Here is a 22,885-nt window from a genome sequence, read left to right as displayed (position 1 = left end):
AAAAATAATAATGGCCTTAGCTTCCGTGATGTCTGTAAATTCATCTCTATCTGCCCCCATCTCCCCTCTGGTCTCAGAAGATGAGGTCCCGTCCCGTCTCTCCTGTCCCTACAGTGCAGCGAGCCATCGGCATCCCCACTCTCTCCTGTATCCTTGACTTTCCCCATTCCAGGTGTTCTTCCTCACAGGCTATAAACACCTGCAGGCCCTCCCCCGTCCTAAATACATCCTCAGATGTATTTAGGATCCTCACCATGGCCCTGCAGATCTGCTGAGTTATTCCTTTTTCTTCCCTTTGGAGCCAGGCTTCCCCACAACGATACTTCCGTTTCCTGAGCTCTGAGCCTGCCCCCACCAATGTGTTGAAACTTTTCCCACCACATCATCCACTTCCAAGGAGACAAATCAGAAGACGTGCTCAGTCTTGATCTTTCTCTGGACATTTCTTCCTACCTTGGCAACTCTTCTTGGAACAATGTTCACTTGGCCTTCGAGACGTTCCTGCTTCTTGGTGCTCCTCAAATCCCTCTTTTCTGGTCTTTTTCTTCCTATGCCAGCCCCCAGTTGCTGGGGGTTTGCAGGATGCTGACTTCACCTGGCTGTTTCTCTGTCCATCTGATCCCAGACAATCCTCTTGTGATTTTAACTCCCCTGCTATAAGTAGATGACTCCCAAATCTAGACCTCCAGCTCTTATGTTCTCCCAAATGTTCTAAATTGTGTTTAACTGCCCACACAGGGAAGATCGCCAGCTGGATGTCTCCTGGTGTCTGAACTCAGCATATCCAAGAGGAAATGCCTTGCTCCCCACACGCCTGTGCTATCAGTACCTCCTGGTGTACAGGCGGGAGCCCTTGAGTCATCTTGGGCCATCTTACCTCCCATCCCTATATTCAGCTGATCCCTAAATCTTGTCTGTTCTGCCCTCACTTATGTAAATACTCTTGACTCTTCTCTTCTACCCTCCATTTCCACTGGCTACCATCGTCTTTCCTGGGTGCTGGCAAAGACCTTCCAGCATTACCCTTCTTTGGTCTATACTCTCCTCTTTAGCGAGTATGATCCCTCTAAAATGAAAGTCTTGTATATGTTTCTGCTGGTTTCAGTGGCTTCCCACCCTCTACAGCAGTGGTAGTCAACCTGGTCCCTACCACCCACTAGTGGGTGTTCCAGCTTTCATGGTGGGTGGTAGTGGAGCAACCAAAGTATAAATAAGAAGATAGATTTAACTCTAGTAAGTTGTTTTATAAAGATTTATTCTGCCAAACTTAGTGAAAATCCAACATAAAGTACTTGGTAAGTAATTATTATTATATGCTTTAAATTGCTGGAACTCTGCTTTATAAATTTTATAAAGTAAAGTTACTTCCCTACTTTATAAATCACCATTACTGTGGAACTGGTGGGAAGTTAGAAAATTTTACTACTAACAGAGATACAAAAATGGGCGGTAGGTATAAAAAGGTTGACTACCCCTGCTCTACAGCTATTCATCTCCGAATCTGGCCCTTGACCTGTTTTTGTAAATAAAGTTTTATTGGTTCACAGCAGTGCCCATATTTGGGGGTTTTGTTTGTTTGTTTGTTTGTTTAACATATCACTTAGGACTACCTTTGCATTGCAATGGCAGAATCGAGGAGTTGTGACAGAGATCTTATAACCCCAAAGCCAAAAACGTTTGCCATTTGCCCTTTACAGAAAAACTCTGGTGACCTCTGCCCTAAAGGATTTCTTCTTCTCAACAGTTCTACAGCAGTCTCGAGCTTGACTTTCACTGGCCCAAAGTGAGTCATATATCCATCACTGAACTAGTCAGAATGGATACAGGCTCAAGTTGGTATTCTCACCTAGCTCTGGGAGATGGGGTCATTCCCACCCAAATCAGAGGAGCATTGGGGGAAGGGCATTTCCCCAAAGGCCAACAGGGAGCCTTATCTGGAGCAGGAGAATGATACTGGGTGGATTAAAAATAATAATAATAAGCAACGCAGATGGTCTCCATCAACGAGAAGGTTGAATTATGGGTGTGAGCAAGACGGTGCCGATAAAAGAGGAAGGGGGAAGGGAGGAAAGCACAGGAGAGGGGTGGGGAAAGGAAGGAGGAAGAAAAAGAAGGGAAACCAACATTCAAACATATTAGAGTGTTTGTGGTCCCCATTTGGTAGCCTTGGGAAATCCAGATAAAATTGTGTGTATCCTGGTCAGAGACTCCATTTATCCCTAAATTTCAATGACCGATCTATCACTACATAATTAGTGATGCTGTGACTTGAATTTATTACCAAACATGGCTCTACACTGTTGCTGTTGGACGTGTACCATATTGCAGTGTGAGCGTGGGGATTATTGTATAAATTATTCTTACTCACATAATCATCGTGATTTTAATTACTGTGTAATCTTCGCTAATTACTGTTGTATGTATCATTGGCTTTGGTGCCGATGTAACACAACTGCTTTTTCTTTGGCTAAAAAAATGGCATTACGACGTTTCCTCTTTCTGGGGAAAAACTGCTTTCTGTAAACATTCACAGCCCCATATTCTTGGCTTGTGGTTCTCAGTTTCAAAGAAAAGGTTTTGACACCACCGCCACCCCATTTTTGTCCCTTCCCCCCACTGATTTTTACTTGCGATAAGGCTGGCTTGAATTAATAAAAAGGTCTAAATTATAGGGTATTGTTTTTAAAATAAAGTTGCATTACTTTCAAGGAAAGGCAATTACTTCTACAGAAGTGAAAACCAAGGATGAGTCACTGTGAAGCCTGCTTACACGATCAGCTGAGCCTTTTTGTAATTAGTAAATTAATTATGTAAATATGAATGGATGGTCCTTAACATTAGAAACAGCTTGTTCTCAAAGTAGGTTAAGCATCTGGGCTAATCTTATTTCAATAGTACATTTATTTACTGGTCTCTGCATTCTTAGGACCAGAGCTCAGGATCCTTTTAATTCATCCTGAATGTACTTAATGAAAAGACTTCTCGTAAGGGTAATTTCATGTCTTCCTAGGACTAAAGGGTTTTTTAAAGTTTTCTCAGGATTAAGAAGAGTAGGGGAAAAGATGTTGAAACTGAATGTGTAGAAATGTTCTATGCAAACACAACAACGTTGCATCCAAGGCCCAAGCAAGTGAAATCAGAAGTCAGTCTATGTCTAAGATCAATCCTTGGAGGCAGCATTCCTTGTGGAAGGGTTTCCATGGGCAGGAGGGCTGTTTTTGTCCAGAACTAGCAGGTCTTGGATGGGAGGTCTGTGAATCTCCCAGGAATCTGGGGGCTTACCTAAATTAGCTGCAAGTTTGTGTAAAGCCATTGGATTAATGGTTGATGGTTCAAAACGTTGTTTTAGAATCTGAGGTTCTCTCATTGAGCTAAACTTTTAGTAAGTGAGCTTATTATTGAGCTAGACATACTTTATATACATATAATATTTCATATATGTATAAGAAAGTACATCTCTTTGAAATTTTCAAAAATTGTCATACCTCTGTAATTACTACCCAAATCAAAACCAGGACATTAACTAGTCATGACCTCTTCCTTCCTCAAAGGTTGCCTCCATTCTGACTTTTAACACTATAAATAACATATGCCTATTTTTGAACTCTGTATAAGTGGAAGCATCCAGTAGTATTCTTTGGAGTCTGGCTTCTTTCTTTCAATATTATGTTCATGAGATTCATTCACAATGTGATGTGTAGCAGTAATTCATTTGTTTTCTTTTCGCTATAGTCCATAGCAATGGCTCTCAAGTGGGGGGCAATTTTGCATGTACAAGGTCCTGGACACTGCTAAGTATCCTACAGGACACAAATAATTTTATGATCCAAATACCAATTATGCCACTATTGAAAAACCCTGGTCTGTAATAGTCCATTGGGTGAATGCAAAATAATATCCGTGCATCCTATTATTAATAGGCACTTAGGTTTCCAGTTTAGCACTATTATGAGTGGCACAAAATATGTCTTGCACACATATTTTGTTGCATGAATTTACAGATTTCTCTTGTAAGCATAGCCCAGGACTAAAATTGATGAATCATAGATGTATTTTCACTTTTAGTAAATATTGTCAAAATGGTTGTACCAATTTACATTGCCACCAACAGTGAATGAGTTCCAGTTGCTCTGCATCCTTGTCAATACTTGGACTTGTCATTTGAAAAAGCTTAGCTATTCTAGTGAATATTAGTAGTATCACAGTTTTGGTTTTAGCTTGTATGTTCTTGATAAATAAACCTTTTCATGCACTTATATGTTCATTTGGGTATACTCTTTGATTAGATGTCTGACAAAATCTTTTGCCTGTTATTTTTTCTTTTGGGTTGTCTGTCTTTTCTATTGATCTGTAGAAGTTCTTAGTATACTCTAGATAGAAGTCCTTTCTTGAGTGTGTGAATCTACTCCCATTCAGTGGCTTGTCTTTTTCACTCTCCTAATGGTTTGTTTTGACAGACGTTTTCAATTTTAATGTAATCCAAATTTAGAATTTGTTTCCTTTATGGTTGGTACTTTTAATATCCTGTTGCAGAATCATTTGCCTACTCCCAAATTATGAAAATATCCCCTTTGTTTTCTTACAAAAAAAATTGTATTGATTTAACTTTTACATCTAGATATACAGTTCACTGGGAAATGATATTTACGGTGTGAGGTAGGGGTTAGGATTCATTGTCATATGGATATCCAGTTAATTTGGCATGTGTATTTTAAAATAAATATTTTCCACATTTCACAAGAGTATTATCTGAAGAGTCTGTTCCATTTTATTACTTGTCTGTTCCTGAGTTGATTTAACGTGGCCTTAATTAATGTAGCTTTTTACAGTAAATCTTGATATCTAGAAGTGTATATTCCTTAGATTAGTTCTTCCTCAAAATCAGCAAATGACTCCAGAGGAAAGTGTCACAGAGGAAAGTGCTGGGCTCACTTCATTGTTCTTCTCCCTTTCTAGGATTTGGCTCTTTAAGTTCTGGCTGCTTTGGTGACTCTCTGATGCCTTTACATTTAAACTAGTTTTTCTGACTGAGAATTTTCTCTGACACAGCCAGTCAGTTATATCTGGAATCTGAAGGCTGAGCTAGACGTTTTTATTCCCTTTGCTGAGTAGACATGTCTTCCTTACTTTCTATGCCCAAGTGGACATGAACATTCACATGTATTTCCTTTTGGTCATAACTTTGTGAACCTCCTTCCCCCCTTAGAGTTTAAGCTTCTTAACTACAAGGATTATTCATCTCTATATCAATAGAGTCTGACATCATGGCACTCAATGGATGGAAGTAAAGAGGGAGGGAGGCTTTGGATGGATGTGAAGAGGGAGGGAGGGAGGGAGAGAGGAAGCAATGGATGGGTGGATGGATAATTTCCATTTATTTAAGATTGCATTTTCTTGAGCAATTGGGTGCTCTTAGGAATAAATCTGAGCACTCACATGGCTATAGCTATTGCACCACATTCTGCAAGGCAATGTCTGTGCGTGAAAAATGTAAAAACACATCGAGAACATATTTAAAATATACTGAGCCCAAGTTGAGCCTCCACTTCAATTAGAGATTTTAATTGTTTACCTGCCCAGTTTGTTCTTTCAAAACATGATGGGAATGATATCAGAAGGTAAAAGGCTGACATTTTAGAACCACTACTTTCACTCTCTCATCCAGGAGTGAGCTGGGCAGTACTCTTTCTCTGTTTTTCCCGGTTAGAATGAAGCATTCAAACTAGATGTAGGCTCCAGCTCCCTCTCCATTCTGATATTCTAGCAGTTGGTAAAATTCTATAGAAATGAAGCCAGGCTCTTTGTGTGAGTTTGGACATGTGAGGAGTTTACTGTATACTGGAAGTTGGTCTGGAATCTGTTTTAAGTCCTGAGAAGAAACATTGGTTGTCTGATCAGTAGAGCTTCCGGGGTCTGAATTAACCAGTCTGATGGGGTGGATGGAACCTTTTGTTCATCCTTTGTACATTTCTACAACCCCTCATTTTTCCATTCCTCTATACCTTTATCCTTTTTATCCCATGAACTTTCCATGAAGCACGCTTCTAGATACTGGGTGTTCTAATTCAGAGATGCCAGTCTTATTGGGAGATGCAAAGAAGCGAGGAAGCAGTTACAGTGCAGAGTGATGGGGAAGCACAAGGACTGTGGACAAAGGAGACCCACAGCCCATCCCGGGAGATGGGACGAGGCTTTCTGGAGGAGGCTGCAGTTGGGCTGAACATTGAAGGCTGAGTACAAGTGTTTGCTTTTTAAACCATATATAGGACAATGGTTTCTCAGAGGCACCTGTAACATGTCACTTCCTTTCCTTTCTCCTCCCTCCCTCCCTCTCTCTCTCTGTCCCCATTCCTTCATTCCTTCCTTCCTTCTTTCTTTTATGAAAACAAAGTTGTCTGGGTACCATCCACACTATTAGCCTGCACCTTAATTTGACAATGACTAATGATTTTTCATATTGACTTTATTTCTATCTTTACCTCCTTATGTACTTCTAGATATATCTAGACACATTTTTATGTGAAAACAACATGAAAGAAACTTGAAAACATGACAGTTCTTTTTTTTTTAATTTTATTTAGACAATTAATTTTAATGGGGTGACATTGATCAATCAGAGTACATAGATTCAGAGAAAATACCTCCAGATCATTGTGACATTTGATTATGTTGTATACCCATCACCCAAAGTCAGATTGTCCTCCGTCACCTTTTATTTGGTTTTCTTTATGCCCCTCCCCTTCTCCCACCCCTCCCTCAATCTCTCCCCCTCCCCCTGGTAACCACTACACTCTTATATAATGACAGTTCTCTTTAAATAATTCTATATCTTCACACTTAAAAAAATGAACAAATCCACAGTATTGTCCAAGATCCCAACATTCTTGTGACCCCAGTTATCCTAAAATTTGTCTTGTACCATTGCATTTTATAGAAGAAGGACTCTATTAAGAATACACATTGCATTTGGATTTGTTCGTTTGTTTGGTCTCTCTCTCTCCTTTTTTTTTTTTTTTTTAAAGTAGACTTTATTTTTTAAGAAGATTTAGACTTACAGAAAAATTGAGTGGCAAGTACAGAGAGCACCTATCTATCCTGTCTTGTCTTCCTACACACAGCTTTCCCTATTGTTAACATCGTGCATTTGACTTGAGTCTCTTATAAGCTAGACTGTTCCCCTAACCACCACCCCCCATTGAAATAAAATTTTTTTTGTAGAGTTACAGGTATGATCCTAATAGGTTAACACTGTTCAGAATCTACTGACTTCGTTTCTGGTAATATGTAAGAATATGCAGAAAGGCCATAGCAAACCCTGCTGACCCACAGAAGATACACAGGCAAGGTGTCCACGGGGGCTAGTTCACCAGATAGGTTTTTAAACAGTGTCAAGGACTGAGCACCCACTCAGGATCAGAGAGAACAGCAAGTAAGGCTTGAGAGTTAGCTTGTCTCATCAAATCGTCATATTGTCAGGCATAGAGGATGTTTAGAGAGTCTGTTTTCTGACTCAAGTCTGCACCTTCGAGCCAGGCGTGGCCAGGCTGAGGAATGGGATGCCACTCACGTCCCCACGTCCTCTGCTTCCTTGGTTATCCCATCCCATGGCTTCCTCCTCGCTTCAAGCCATCTCTTTCAGCTGGGTGACCTTTCTAAGTCATTTTCCTACCTGTGAAATGTAGACCTCTGCCCTCACTTGTCACGGGTTTTGCAGGCTGGGTAAGCTAATACCTAGTATGAAGTATCTTCTCCTCCTAGTTAGAGTGTCTTCTTTGACCCCTCACCGCCATGCAAATCCTACTCTCTTCCGATAGCCTGACTCACCTCACCACCTCCAGGAAGGCTGTGCACGCGGCTCCAGCACCTGCTCTCTTCTTGGACAACATCCTGCTGCCCACACAGCCCACGGCTTAGTTTCCCTGGACCTTCCTGCACCACTGAATCTTCTTCATGGGTTTATCCAGTGCCCACACCTACAGCACGCTCTCCGGGAGGGGAAGGCAGCCCATCTTCCGGCTGTGAGCTCAGCTGAGCATCGTGCATAAACAGACAGGCCGAGATGACAGCCTCAGCTCTGCTACTTCCCCAGCAAGCCCACTTGCCTCGCTGAGCATCAGTTTTCTGATCTGCACAATGGGATCATAAGGGTCAGTGAAGCAGAGTGGTTAGGCAGCCTGGATCCCGGAGGTGGACACCTTGGTTTAAATCCATGGTTTTCCATTTATCACCTCTCTGAGCCCCGTTTGTGAAATGGGAAGATTACAGTTGGATTTGCTTTTGAGGACTTCTAGGAAGATAAAATTCAGTAATACCTGCAGAGCCTAAAGGCACAATGTACGGCAACTATTATTATGCAGAATTTACCTGCACAGTGTAGGGGCTTAATAAATGCCTCCCGTCTCCAGCGCACCGTGTGCAGTTTTGGCACCACATCAGGTGTTACTGCAGACTATCAATTGTGGTGTTGGACTCGGTTATGAAACCTTCAGGCCATCTTCAAAGGACATCTGGTTTCCCATCCCAGGCCTCACCAGTATTAAAGAGCATCAATACATTTTTAATTTCCTCTTTAATTTTAGGGTGTAGATGAAGAATGAGGGTGACAGCTCGCATTTGGGGATGATTCATGGTGTCATTAAAACCTTCTCTGAATTTCCTGTAGCTCTGCTTGGCCCCAACTCTGCCCAGACCTGGAAATTTTGTTTTTTTGCTGTGTGATTGTGTCTAATGCCAGCGAATCCAGTGTCTCCTTGACTCAGACCTCCCGTTTCTTGGTCATTATGTCTCAGTGGATTTGGGAAAATGCACAATCAGGGAGTTCAGCGAGTTGAGGTTTCTACTCAGCTTTCTACCTGGACGGAGGGTGCATGACGTCAGGGAAGAAAAAAGCATGAGCTTCAGATCTGGCTGACCAGGGTTCGATCCAGCCCTGCAGCTTAGTAGCTTGACCTTGAGCAAACGGTTTCTCACCAGTGAGCCTCAGTTTCCTCACCTGCAAGATGGGGTGATGAGTCTGCTCCTGGTGAGGCGATGTAGACAGCATTGCACACATCGGTGCATTCTTCATTCCTCACTCGGTGTCTGTGGAGCGTGCTCTGCTGTGACAGAGCATGGTGGCAGGTCCACGGGACAGCCTGGCCGGCTCCCTGTGATAACAGGGGTGTGAGAATGCTGTTTCGTTTTGGATAGACTAAAGGGCAGGCAGCAGAAGTCTCCAAGATGTTTCTGGAGTCTCTGCTTAGAGAATCACAGTGCCCTGCCTGGCATTTGTCCATACCTGTCTCCCGGTGACTCAGAGAGCTTTCTATCCATCATTCCTTCCCTTGTCCAAGGCTCTGGGAGGCAGGCACAGTGACATCTTGATTATCCACCAGCCATCCATCACAGGAGACTAATGGAGGGGAGTTCTAGCTGAGCCAAGCCATCCAATGACGACGGCTAAAACAAACAAACAAACAAACAACAACTGAGTCTTCCCAGGCCCCTGGCTGGGGCAGAAGTAGAGAGGACCATCCTGTCTCAGACAGCAGAACTAGGACCCTCACCCTGAAGCCTGCCTGAAGACATCTGAATTCAGATGAAATTCTGCCGTCTCCATGCAGAAAGGAGTGGGTGCAGGGAGCCTCTTACTCTGAGTGGAAATACAGACAGGCAATAGAAAAAGATGTCGCAGAGATGTGGGTGCATTTCTGAATGGTAGACCCAGGAGGTAGTGCTCAGCCCGGGCTTGTTTCTTCTCTCCCTCTTCCTCCTCCCTCCCAGCGCTTTCCTTTCTCCTCGCTACCCCCACACCCTCTCCTCGCCAGCCTCCCAGCAGTCTACACTGGTTAGCTTGTGTTTCTGTTTCAAGCCCACCAGCTGAGGCTATAAAGGCACCAGACAAGTCTTAAAAGGTGAGACTCGGCCCAGCCTACCCTCAAGACCTCAGGCCCTTGGGCCTCTTGGCAGAGCTCAGTGATCCCAATCTGGTAACAGCCGGGCAGGAGCCAGACCGCCCCCAGTCTGGCAGAGCTGGGGTCCCTATGGCTTGGGATCAGTGAGTCTGTGTGTCCTGAACAGCAGCATGCACAGGCTGGGACCACCAGACCCCACTCCGGGGCTGCTGATGGCTTGGCAGGCCCCAGCCTGTCCCACCTTCTGGTTGAAAATGAGGAAGGCAGATGCCCAGCTGCCAGCCTGCACCGTCTGTGCCCCTGCCCTCCATGCCCCTGCCTTTGCCCGTCTCTCTTCCTCTCCCTGCCCTGCCTCCATCGCCACAGGGCTCCTCCCTCTCCCCGCCCCTCTCACTCCCACCTCTCTCTGCTGTGTGCTGCTCCCTCTTCTGCCACTTCTCTTTGTCCCTGCTCCCCTTTTCTCATCCTGCCTCCTTCCTCTTCCTCGGAGGCTTGGTTTCCAGGGTAGACGTGATTCACCGTAATAACGTTTACTGAGCACGCACTGTGCCAGCTCAGAGGGCGCAGAAATGCGTCGGCGGGATCCTGACAGTACGGGCTCGAGCTCCCCCACCTCCTCTCCTGCTGCCCTTTCTTTTTCCTCGTCCTCTTCCTGCTCCTCTTGGAGCTTCTCTCCCCCTCCCGTCCTTCATGCCCTGTCTTGGCATCCACAGCCAGCACTGGGGGTGGGAGCCGGGGTGAGCGGGATGGCAGAGTCCCGGGTGATTCTGCGACAGGAGCCCTCGATGCCACCGTCCCCACGTGGCAGGTGACAGATGAGACTGAGCGCCTGAGACACGTTCATCACAACCAGCTCCCTTCAGGGGCCAAGACAGGATGGAAATGACTTCTGTCAGCTCTGTGGCAACCCACTACTCTGGCTGCTCCAAGCTGTTTATTAAAAAAAAAAAAAAAAAAAAAGCAAAAGGTGACAATGCCATCTTGCCATGAATTAGGGGAACAATTCCAAAGCAATGATGTTGACAAACACACTTTCAGGTGATCATACAGGAGTTCTCAGCTCCTCCCCAGCCTGCGTCCAGCTGCGGCCGAGATGGAAACTGACAGCCAAGAAGCGGGGAGGTGGCAGCTGCTCCGGGCACGTTGTGTGGCTTCAGTTTTATCCCATGGGGGCCGACCCTTCTTAGCAGTGAGGGGACGCGAGGCCACCTGCCCGTCCCTTCTCTGCTCCTCCCTCTTGGAACTTCAGCTGAGGCTTTCACTGGGCCCCATGGTGGGCAAGGCTCAGGAGATTCAGAGGTTATTAGTAGTCATGCTGGTTACCACTAACTGTTCATTATGAAGAGCCCTTAGTGACTGGTTATTAATCATTCCTCATGACTGGGACCATTATTTGAAGACTGAGGTGCCCAACGCTGTGCCCAGGGCTTTTCGTTTCTCCCCTGACTTCCCCATGAGGTCTGCATGAGAACTGGTGTGGGGGTGGGGTGGAGGGGGAGATCAGAGGGCACAGCAGGTGCAAAGCCCAGGCTGGGAAGGGCTTGCTGTGTTGGGGGCCTGGTGTGGCTGGAGCAGGCGAGCGTGAGGGCCGCTCAAGGTGGGACGTTGGGAAGGGAGAGAAGCAGCTTGACCCGGCAGGAGATGGGCTGAGGATGGGGAGAGGGTGGGTGATGGAGGTGGCTCACCTGCTCTGTGACCTTTACCCTGTGTCTCCCTGCCACACCCACACCATGACACTGGTCCTCCACCTGGCTGACCTCGGGAGTGAAAAGAGGCAGCTGAGCAGACCCAGCGCTGGGCCTGTCACTCATGGTGCCCTTTAACAGAACACCAATGCCATGGCAACCTTCCACAGATCCTGGGTCTGGAGTGGCTCCTTCCAGCCCCAAAGGAGAGGGGTATGGGGGGGGGTTGGAGCTCTGGCCTGGGGAGCTCGGGAGCCGGTGTCTCAGTCTCTGCCCACATCCCTGGACAAGACCCTGATCCCCTGCTCTCTCTGCACTTCCTTCTCCACTGGGCTTCCGCCCCAGGGGCCACTGGCTTGGCTTCCTTCCCAGACTCCAAAGCCCTTTGGGTTACGGCCCTGTCCTCTGTGGTCACAGGGTGGGAATGGTGACATCGCACTGGGGTGAGCAAGAAACCTTCCTCAAAGTCCTGACCACCTTTCTGTGCGGAGGGCTAACTCCTGTCATAACAGAGCAACGACACAGAGATGGGGACAGTGACCAGAGGCCTGTGTGCACGGCACTCCCAGCCTCAGTGATCCACCCCAGCCCCTGGCTTTGTCTGCCGTGCCCAGACTCGGATGTTCGGCACCCCTCCTGCTTTCTTATAAATTACAACTTTGCTGGTGGGTGGGGATGGCGTTCTTTGTCTTAGGGGAAGGACAAGTCGGTTTTTACTTATTAAAGGAATGATTGGCGGGCTCCAGTCTCTCCGGGAAGCAACACCCTGCAATTGACAGCCTAGGCCCCTTGTTTTCAGGAGGAAAGTGGTTTCGGCTCAGCTGCCGCCCAGTGACTCTGCGTGGACGCCGAGCCCGGTGCTGTCCCAGAATAGAGACCGTCTGTCCTCTGCTGTTGCTCTTGGGGTCATGAGGATTTCATGTCAATTTTATCCTGTTGGAGGGACCATGTTTTACCCCACTCCTCCCGTGAAACAATCAGAGGTGTCACAGAGCGCCCCACTGAGGCGTATGTTTGGGGTCATTGCCTTTCAGAAGCCCTTCTGGTGGGACTGTCATCTGGGCTTGTCCCTAAATAAATAACCAGCCTCCTGCAGGTCCCTCTTGTGTCTTCAAGAAACAAATGACTGATTTCACAGTAGGCTCTGGGACGCTGGATCCCATCATGTCAGATATGACGCCTCATAAATCCAAGTCACTCGTCCTAGCTGTGGTTTTAATCTACTCGAACGTACTTAGCTGGGTTTAATTATAGACCGAAATTGCATTTCAGAGAGCGACAAGAAATCATTTACATGGCTTGAATTTGCGCATTCAATCATACGGTTCATTTGAGAATGCGGTAGGGATGGCATTTCCAAAGAAAAATAATATTAGTGCCTGGGCTTAGTGGCTCTTGCACCGCTTGCACAAATTGTATGAATTGCACAGTTTCTACCAACCACATCTTTCTTGTTGGCACAGGGCGAACGAAGAGGCTGGCAATGCCGAGAGGACCCAGCAGGCGTCGGCACTGAGAGGAGCCCGGGACGCCCCTAGCAGGACTGCGGGGGACAAATCCCTCTCTCCCCTCTCTCCCTTCTCTCCCCTCTCTCCCCTCTCTCCCCTTTCCCGCCATCGGCAAAAGTACTGCCATTTGGGGGATGGTGAAGAGTGTGACATCCAGAGAAAGCCCACAGAGGCCTTAGGAGCTCCGTCTTCTTCCCCGCCTTCCCGGAGGACAGACACGCCCCCGGTGTCCAGGGCGAAGCTGCCCAGCCCCTCGGCGGCCCTGTCGGAGTTCGTGGAGGGGCTGCGGAGGAAGAGGGCCCAGAGAGGCCAGGGGCTGGCGCTGGGCCTGGAGGATGGGCCCCCTCTCCCCATCTTCCCGACCGCCGGGGTGTCCACGCTGAGGAGGGCCAGGGCAGGCAGTGACGAGGGACACCTCTCGCTGACGTCTGGGTCCAAGTCGCCCCTGGCAGCGGAGGGCTGCAGCGGGGCACCAGCCGGTCTCCTGCGGTCCACCAGCCTGAAGTGCATCTCTTCCCAGAGCGGGGAGGCCACCCCGCTGCTCCCTGAGAAGCCCAAGACCCGGTTCAGTTCCTGCGAGTCCCTCTTAGAATCAGGGCCAGGCACGGGGAGGAAACTGAGCTCCCCCACCACACCCGGGGACACGCTCCTGTCGCCCACGCTGCGTCCCCGGAGGCGCTGTCTGGAGTCGTCACTGGACGACGTGGGCTGTCCGGACCTGGGGAAGGAGCCGCTCGTCTTCCAGAATCGCCAGTTCACCCACCTCATGGGGGAGCCTCTGGGCAGCGACCCGTTCAGCTGGAAAGTCCCAAGCCTCAACTATGAACGCAAGGCCAAGGTGGATTTTGATGACTTCCTCCCAGCCATCCGGAAGCCCAAGACTTCGAGGCCCTTGGCCGGAGCAGCCAAAGACGGGCAAGACAGTTCGCAACATTCAGACGTCCACTTTGAGACGGAAGAGGCCGACCGGACCTTTCTCTCAGGGATCAAGACCATTTTGAAAAAGAGCCCAGAGTCCAAGGAGGACCCCGCTCACCTCTCCGACTCTTCCTCTTCCTCCAGCTCCATCGTGTCCTTCAAAAGCGCCGACAGCATCAAGAGTCGACCAAGGATCCCACGGCTGGAGGGTGACGGTGGCGAGCGCACGTCCCCGGACAGCAGAGAGCCTGGGGCAGGGAGGAGAGATGAGGGTGTGGAGAGCATTATGAAGAAGTACCTGCCGAAGTAGGAACCAGCTCAGGTAAAAGCCCCAGCTGGGCCCTGGCCGTTTGGCTCAGCGGTAGAGCGTTGGCCTGGCGTGCGGGGAATCCGGGTTCGATTCCCGGCCAGGGCACATAGGAGAAGCGCCCATTTGCTTCTCCACCCCCCACCCCACCCCCTTCCTCTCTGTCTCTCTCTTCCCCTCCCGCAGCCAAGGCTCCATTGGAGCAAAGATGGCCCGGGCGCTGGGGATGGCTCCTTGGCCTCTGCCCCAGGCGCTAGAGTGGCTCTGGTCGCGGCAGAGCGACACCCCTGGTGGGCAGAGCGTCGCCCCCTGGTGGGCGTGCCGGGTGGATCCCGGTCAAGCGCATGTGGGAGTCTGACTGTCTCTCCCTGTTTCCAGCTTCAGAAAAAAAAAAAGCCCCAGCTGGGGTCGTGGGGGGGGGGGGGGAACAAGTTCACCCACCCAGTGGGCCAGCATAGAAGAAATTTGTGGCTGCTGCTGCTTTTTATACTGTGGCTGATTTTCTCCAGGAAGAGGGTCTTAGGGGTTTTGATTTATCAGGAGCCCTCTGGTCACGTGCCACCTGTTTCTTTGTACTTTATGTTATAGACACTCAGAAAGTGAGAGGGCCTTGAGGGACAATGCTAAAGATAGTGCTGGACCTTTAAAGTCTCTCCGACCCTTCGTCTGTTTTCTCCATTCTGCCTGAAGCTGGAGGAGCTGTGATGTCCTTCTGTCCCGTAACGCTGGGTGGTGGTGGTGGTGGGGTCCGGCCAGGGTGGAGAGGCCTGGGGAATAGCAGAGTCCAACTCCTGCACTAAACATACAGAGACAGACTGAGGCCCAGGGCTAAGGAGTGGGGACACGTGCCAAGGTTACAGAGCAGCAGCGTGGGGGAAGCAGTGCTTTTTTTCCCGCCTTCTGCTCCCAGTCCTAATCCTGGCTCTTCTCTGAAAGAAAGGCAGGAAGAGGAATTGATGGTGAACAATGACTTCCTTTCATTGAGTGGTCATTTAGTACCCACAATCACCCCAAGAGGCGGTTACTAGTGTTTATTCCCATTTTACAGGTTGACACACTGAGAATCAAAGAGGTTAAGCCACTTGTACCAGATCACTCAGACAGAACAGGAATCTGAAAGTCCAAAATTGCCACTTTTATTTGTAATTCTTTTCCTTGGGTCCATAGTCCGGCCATCTTCCTGCATAAACTCAGCCACTCTGGTGGAGCTGGATCTGTAAAGAGGTTGCCTCCATCAGCCCCCAAAAGAGGTGGACCTTGTAGTCATATATCAGAAGGGGTGTTGGAACTCGCAGACTCCAACCTCACTGTTGAACCAATGAGAGAGACCTCAAGATCAAGGTCCCTGAGTGGGTCTGTGGTCAACCAGCCATCTTGACTCTCAGTTTATTGCCCTCTGCCCAGAGGCAGGACTAGCCCCTGACAACCTCTCCAAGGGCATGTCCAAATCTCAGGGCACTGAACACCACACGTCATGGCCCCAACTGAAAAACAGAGCCCCTTAGGGCAGGATGCGCATCAGTGGAGGAGGAGGAAGAACCTCCCCCCAGGTCCTGACACAGTACAAACCCACAGACCAGGGGCAGTCCGTGGCCACATTAATCTCCCCCTTATCAAAGCTCAGAACTCACAGCTGCTCCAGGCTCAGGCTGCAGGTGAGCACTCCGCCAGGGCCTGGCCTCACTCCCCAGCCCTCCTCCCGAAGGCATCCGGGACCAAAACGAGCTGGGCACGCCCTCCACTTCTGCAGACCTGCTACTTTGAGAGACACCATCAGCCCATCAAAAAGCCATTGCCCCATCCGTGGAGATGGTCTCGGATGTTTCAGAGCAAATTAATTTGACTTTACATGGCCTTCTCTCTGCTCTCAATTACCGAGGAGAGATCTGATACTCATTTACATTATTATGCTCTTGGGGACACAGAACGCAGTTCCAAAGGCCAAGTAAAGGGCACATGTCCATAATGGGAGCAGCCCTTAGCAGCAGTCATCATGGAACATCTTGTCTCTGCCATGTCTTTTTAAACTCAAGGTCCCTTCCCCCTCCCAGCAGTGCTCACCGTGATAACACAACACCGGCCTAAAAATGTACCTCTGCCCTGACTTCCTCGCTGGAGTCTTGAGCTAAGCAGTACAGCCCCGTCCCCCGTGATGCACACGTGTGACAGGATTCAGAACCAGACGAGTGCAGGTCTTCCTGTCGCTGGCCACGAGACCGTGGGCGAGCGATGTGACTCTGCCGGGCATCTGTTTTCTCAGCTGGAAGATGGAGATAATACTACCAACTATGCAGAGTAGCATTGTGAGTCGGGTGAGAATGTGAGAGAGCCCGAGGACAGAGCCCGGCACACAGCGCCCACGTAGAATGTCAGGTTACCTGCTCAGGGACATCGTGGTCCTTCAGGAACCCGGTCCCCATTTCCCGCCACATGTTTCCCTTCTGCCGCCTATGCATCTTTATTCTTCTTGGTGGGGTCTCTGCAGGATGCCACCTGGGAATATGGGCCACCAGCCCCCCCCCCCCACTCACACTTTTGCTGTCCTCACCAGGATGCACTTCCAGTGTCCCATTTATCAGCTCTGACCTACGTTTGTTTCCAGCCTCCTGAGATGCACTGCCCTCGAAGACTTCCCAGCTCCACAGAGAGACCGGCCTGGCCTCCCCAGGGGCACTCAGTCCAGACGCAGCCAGTGTGGCCGCCCCCCAGAGGCGAGAGGGGCCCAGCAGGAGCCTAGCCTGGGGGTCATGGGGTTCCCAGTGTGTTTGATTGGTGCAAAATAAAGTATTGACTTCTTGACATCTGTGCCTTCCCTCTGTTCTGTGGTCCTGTTCCCTGGGACTTTGGAGGGTTGACGGGCTATAGCTGGGGGTTGAAAGGCTCTAAGGAATAGAACCAACCCAAACTCTTTGTAGTTTGGGGTGAAATTCTGCTCTTTCTCTCCCTGTATGTCTACATGCAGTGGTCTTGCTCCTTTTCTTCATTTGGCCAGGTTCAGCACAAGTGTCATCTCCTCCAGGAAGTCTCCCCTGATAAGCCAAACTGAAATAACTTCTCCATTCTCCCTTAACTCCCATCTTACCTCTATCATATTTCCCTTGTCTATTTACTATCTACATTGTGTGTGTATGTGTGGGAAAGCAGCCAAGGAATTTTGATGAATGAATGAAGGAACTAGTGAACAAATTAATGAGCCTACACACACTGAATGCATGCTCACACTGACATATGGGCATCCCTACAAATATCTGCCCATATCAACATTCAAGAATGTGTGAACATCTGCTCCCAGCCACCCATACACCTGCTGGCATACACAGCCCTACCACATACACACACACACACCAATATGCACATGCCCATAAACCACATTCATAGGCACACCTGTAGCTTGGATACCTGCTTCTTCAAACATCCTTGAAGTATTAACAGAATAACTATTGCCTGTTTCTTGATCACATACTATGAGCAAGCCACTGTGTTGAGTGCTATACACAGTATATCTCACCACAGCCTAATGATAGGTCCCAGAGATAAATGCACTTATTATTCTTTATTTACAAAGATGGAACTAGCTATGCCCGCATTTGAGTAGCCTTTGTGCTGACTCTCTTTTCATCTCCACTGGCATAGACCCCATGCCCTTCCCCAAGTGGGCCTCTGTCCCCAGGAAGTCCTTGGGTAACCAACCACAGCTCCCACCAGTGAGAGAAAAGTCCTGTTTGCATCACTGTTGTGTTTACTGGGGCTACTTGTAACAAAGTGCTGTAGAATGGGTGACATAAACAACAGAAATGTATCATTTCATGGTTCTGGAGGCCAGAAGTCCAAAGTCAAGGTGTTGGCAGGGTCGATTCCTTCTGAGAGCTGTGAGGGTCCCTCTCTTGGCCTATATAGATGGCCATCATCTTCATCCTTTACACTGTCTTCCTTCTGTGTGTGTCTGTCCCTGTGTCCAAATTCCTCCTTTTATCAGAACACCAGTGGTATTAGATTCGGGCCTGTCCTAATGACCTCATCTTGACTTGATTACCTGTGCAGAGATCCTGTCTGCAGATAAGGTCTCGTTCTGAGGTGCTGGGGGTTAGGCCGTTTCTTTGGGAGGATTGATTGAGAGACACAATTCAACCCATAACAACTTCCCAGTTGGAGCTCGTGCCAAGAAGGGGAGCTCTCAGCTCTGGTCTCCTCCCCAGAGGCTGTGGGTAGGCGCAGGAAGGGGAGGGCAGCTGAGAAAGAAGGAAAGTCACTGAATCCCATCAGGAAAGACCTCGCCTTTTCCCCGTCTTTCTGGTGGAGCTGGCCAGTGGAAGAGTGGACCAAAGGCCGCATCTTCAAATGCAGTCACATTCTGAAGTATATGAGGTGTTAAGGTTTCAGACACATAAATTTTGTAGGAGTCCCAATTCAGCCCACAACACATACTATGCAAGAATAGGTCGAGGTTTAAATTTATTCATAGTAATTATTATTCATGTCATAATCTGATAAATATGTCCCAAGCTGCCAGTTTGATCCCCAAAGAAAAGCAAAGACAGATGTTGGGAGAAGGTTCCCACCATCTCCCTGGCACTGGAGATTTGCAGATATTAATAGACCCGGTACCTGTGAGTTTCCGTGAGCTCTTCCTGTGCCAGCAGGATGACTCATTCTGACAATGTTTGTTGAGCATCCGCTACGTGCGGGGCACTGTTTCCTGAACTGGGGATCGATGTGGAGCAGGCAGAACGCCCCCTGCTTTGCTAGAGGGAACATCCTGGCCAGGGAGACAGACAAGAAAATAAATATGTTGTCAGAGAGTGAGAAGTGCTGGAAAGAAAAATAAAGATGAAGTTATCTTGTGAGTTCCCTGTTAAAGATGTACTGGACGTTGATTTTATGAAGTATGTTTTTGTAAAGGAAGAAACCTGTCATATTATTCTTCAATGATGAGCAAGTGATGTACCACCCGGAAAAGCACCAGCCCGAGTAATAATGGCAAAGCTTTCTACCTCATTGTTCAGCAGGACAGAGACATCCCGGGGATGCTCAGAGAAGCAGCTGAACATCCTGGAACATGACACCTGTCCCCTGCCTCTCAGAGCCACCAACCCAGCACAACCTGTTGCAGAATGTACTTCTGACTCCTGTACTGGGTCCTCCTCCCTGCAAGCTGACTCCAGAGATTCCACAGTGGACCCTGTTGTCATGGCAACATCATGACAACAGGACCCCGAGCCTTCACTTCTGTGGTGTCTGCTACCTGGAGTATCGAAACGGCTCATGCTCTGAACTCTGCCTTCTCCTCCCTGTAGTCGGGTCACTTCTTTCTGAGCCCCCTCTACCCATCAGGACAATGGGTCTAGCCAAGGGCCAGCCCCCCCAGCATCCTGTGAGGCACCTGACGTTCATGGAGCACACAGCACAGGGCGTGGCAACTAGCCTGCGGTACAGGGTGGCACCCCTCATCTTTGGGGGCAGAAACACTGCTCCCTGATGGCCAAGTCTGAGGCTCCAGTGGCATGGCCGTGCCCGGCTGCAGCTTCCCTGCTAACATCACCAAAGGGACTTCAAAGGTGAGAGTGTTGGAGGTCACGATGCAGTGGCCACCCCAAATGTCTTCTCTTACTTCCAGACACAAAGGCCATTTTAAACAGTGTGTCTAGGTCTTTAAAAACAAAACAAAAACAAAAAAACTAGACTCTAAGGACTAGAAGAAAGCCTCAAGATAATTATACAGGTAATGAAATCAAGGCTCCCAGAAAAAAAACAAAAAACAAACAAACAAACAAAAAAACCGATGTATCCAAAGATACTCAAAGGCAGATCTGTGTTAGAACTCAATGAACACTTATTCATTCAGGTGTTTATTGACCTCACAGCCCCGTGTCCCTGGCACTGCTGAGGGCACTGAAGACAAAGCCGAGAACAGGGTGACTCTGTGAAGTTCACGGTCTACAGGAGGAGACAGGAAATAAACTTGGCTGTACCCCTGTCACCTGATGCCCCACCTGTCGTCTGCCTCCTGTGTCTGCACCAGCCCAGCCCTGTCCCAAGGCCCCCGGCTCTCTGCGCAGTTCGGGGCTGAGGAATTGAGGTTCTGCATTCTTCCTCGATCCCAAAGCTCATAACTGGGAAGAACAGAAGAGGGGGAACCTGGCAGCGGGGTCAGATACAACCATGGGAGGCTCTAGGTGTAATTAAGGCCCGGCCAAGCTCCCCCACTTGTCCGTCAGGGGTGATGGGCAGCCTGGGCTGTGTCCCCACTCTCAGCCTGGTTGCTTATTTACCTTTCAATGTGGGCAGCTACCTTCAGAGCAAATGGTGACAGACACTAAGCAGCAGTCCTGGTGACAAGGTGAGAGAGTGTCCTTGTCACCCTTTGTGAGGAACAATCATAGCTCCCACTCCTTGGATGTCTGCTAGGAGCCAGGAGCTGTGCTTGGCGATCTTCAAATAGCACTTCTAAGAGGCAGGTGTTGAGGAACGCTGCCCTATCAATCACTCTATGCATTCTATGCCTGCAAGGGAGAATTAAAAATGACTCAAAACGCTGCTTGGTAACTAGCTTCATGAAGGCCCGGTGGCCCTCCTGTGGGCTCTCAGCACACGCCTGCAGCTTGCAGAGCTCCGTGGAATGGCTTCTCCATCTCCTGTGCTCTAGGTTGGTGGTCTTCCTGCTCAGGCTGGCTGCAGAGATGGGGGGGGCATAGCTGCATCTGCCAAAGCTCTTGGCCTGACCTTGCCCCCAGCTTGTGCTTGGAGGGGAGGGTCTGCAGCAGGAGGTGGGAGGACTCTGGGGGATGCAATCCTTAAAGGCACAGTGGCCTTGCCCCCTGGCAAACAATCTGGTGGCTATGGCGAACTCTGGCCAATTAAATCAATGGCAGTCATTGTTCAGTGCAGACGTAGAGGAGGACAAACCAGAATTGGGCAGAAGGTAAACATGGGAGGAGAGGGTTGAGGGTTCCTCCCCTCAGATCAGGCATGGAAGTTCAAGGAGGACAAGGAGATGAACAACCCAGGGCTCTAGCTCCAAACCAGGCATTCCTGCTAATAATACCAAGGGCCATGCTTGGCAGCGTAGACAGGTCAGCTGGCACGACATGCCCCTTCACCTTCGCCATCTCCCTTGGATCCAACAAAGCCAACTCTGCCTGCTCTGTGTGGGAGGTGATGGGGTCCTGTCTAGGAACTGGCCCAGGTTTAGTCTTATCTGTACTAGTTTTTAAGCCGTGACCTCGAGCGGTTCGATAAATCCCTCTAGACCAATGGTCCCCAACTTTTTCTGGGCCACGGACCGGCTTAATGTCAGAAAATATTTTCACAGACCGGCCTTTAGGGTAGGACGGATAAATGTATCACGTGACCGAGACAAGCATCAAGAGTGAGTCTTAGACAGATGTAACAGAGGGAATCTGGTCATTTTAAAAAAATAAAACATCTGCGGGAGTCTGTCTGACTGCCTCCCCGTTTCCAACTTCAGAAAAATACAAAAATAAATAAATAAATAAAAAATTAAAAAAGCCATGGCCGGTTTGCTCAGTGGTAGAGCGTTGGCCTGGCATGCAGAAGTCCTGAGTTCAATTCCCGGCCAGGGCACACAGGAGAAGCGCCCATCTGCTTCTCCACCCCTCCCCCTCTCCTTCCTCTCTGTCTCTCTCTTCCCCTCCCACAGCCGAGGCTCCACTGGAGCAAAGATGGCCCTGGCACTGAGGATGGCTCTGTGGCCTCTGCCTTAGGCGCTAGAATGGCTCTGGTTGCAACAGAGCGATGCCCCAGATAGGCAGAGCATCGCCCCTGGTGGGTGTGCTGGGTGGATCCCGGTCAGGCGCATGCGGGAGTCTGTCTGACTGCCTCCCCGTTTCCAACTTCAGAAAAATACAAAAATAAATAAATAAATAAATAAATAAATAAAACATTGTTCAGACTTAAATATAAATCAAACGGAAATAATGTAAGTTATTTATTCTTTCTCTGTGGACTGGTACCAAATGGCCCACGGACCAGTACTGGTCCATGACCCGGGGGTTGGGGATCACTGCTCTAGACCTTGGTTTCTTCTCCAGCAATAAAGGTTTGGAGGGAAGACAGATTTTAGAGCCTGTCTGGGCCGCAAAAACACCAGGACAAGGATGATGCGCCCACAGGAGTCCCACCTTTTCCACAGTTTCGCTTTCCGGGGTTTCAGCCTCCTGCTGTCCAACAACGTGAAATGGAAAGGAAGACTTCATAATCGTGCATCACTCCGAGCAGTGCGCTGAAAGCTTGTGCCCGCCCGTTCTGTCCCACCCGGGGCATGAGTTATGCCTTTATCCAGCCTCTCCACACTGTATACCTTCCTTTCTCATTAGTCACTTAATTTCTGGCTCAGTTATCAGATCGACTGTCACGGTATCTCAGTGCTGTTGTTTCGGTCACCCTCAGAGTAGCCCAATGCTGTGTCCTAATGCCTACGTCAATCACCACACTTCATCTCACGACATAGGCATTGTAGCATCTCACATCATCACAAGAGGAAGGGTGAGTACAGTACAATAAGATATGGAGAGAGAGAGAGAGACCAGTTGTATGTAACTTTTATTACAATATGTT

At 48.8% G+C, this 22,885-nt stretch overlaps 1 protein-coding gene across 1 annotated transcript in view; it reads left to right on the top strand.

The window, feature by feature from the left end:
* The window catches only part of MYO18B (myosin XVIIIB), a 238,619-nt gene extending 221,509 nt beyond the window's left edge, over nt 1–17,110 (top strand). The window contains exons 43-44 of the mRNA XM_066260272.1: nt 13,042–14,326; nt 16,914–17,110. Of these exons, the coding sequence (XP_066116369.1) occupies nt 13,042–14,314 (1,273 nt within the window). The 3' untranslated portion in view covers nt 14,315–14,326; nt 16,914–17,110. The remainder of the gene's footprint in view (nt 1–13,041; nt 14,327–16,913) is intronic.
* The last annotated feature ends 5,775 nt before the right edge of the window (nt 17,111–22,885 follow it).

This window comes from Saccopteryx bilineata, chromosome 2 (genome assembly GCF_036850765.1).
Source record: "Saccopteryx bilineata isolate mSacBil1 chromosome 2, mSacBil1_pri_phased_curated, whole genome shotgun sequence".
Taxonomy (NCBI): domain Eukaryota; kingdom Metazoa; phylum Chordata; class Mammalia; order Chiroptera; family Emballonuridae; genus Saccopteryx; species Saccopteryx bilineata.
The sequence above is the reverse complement of the archived record's forward strand: the minus strand, read 5'-3'. Positions and strand labels throughout refer to the sequence as shown.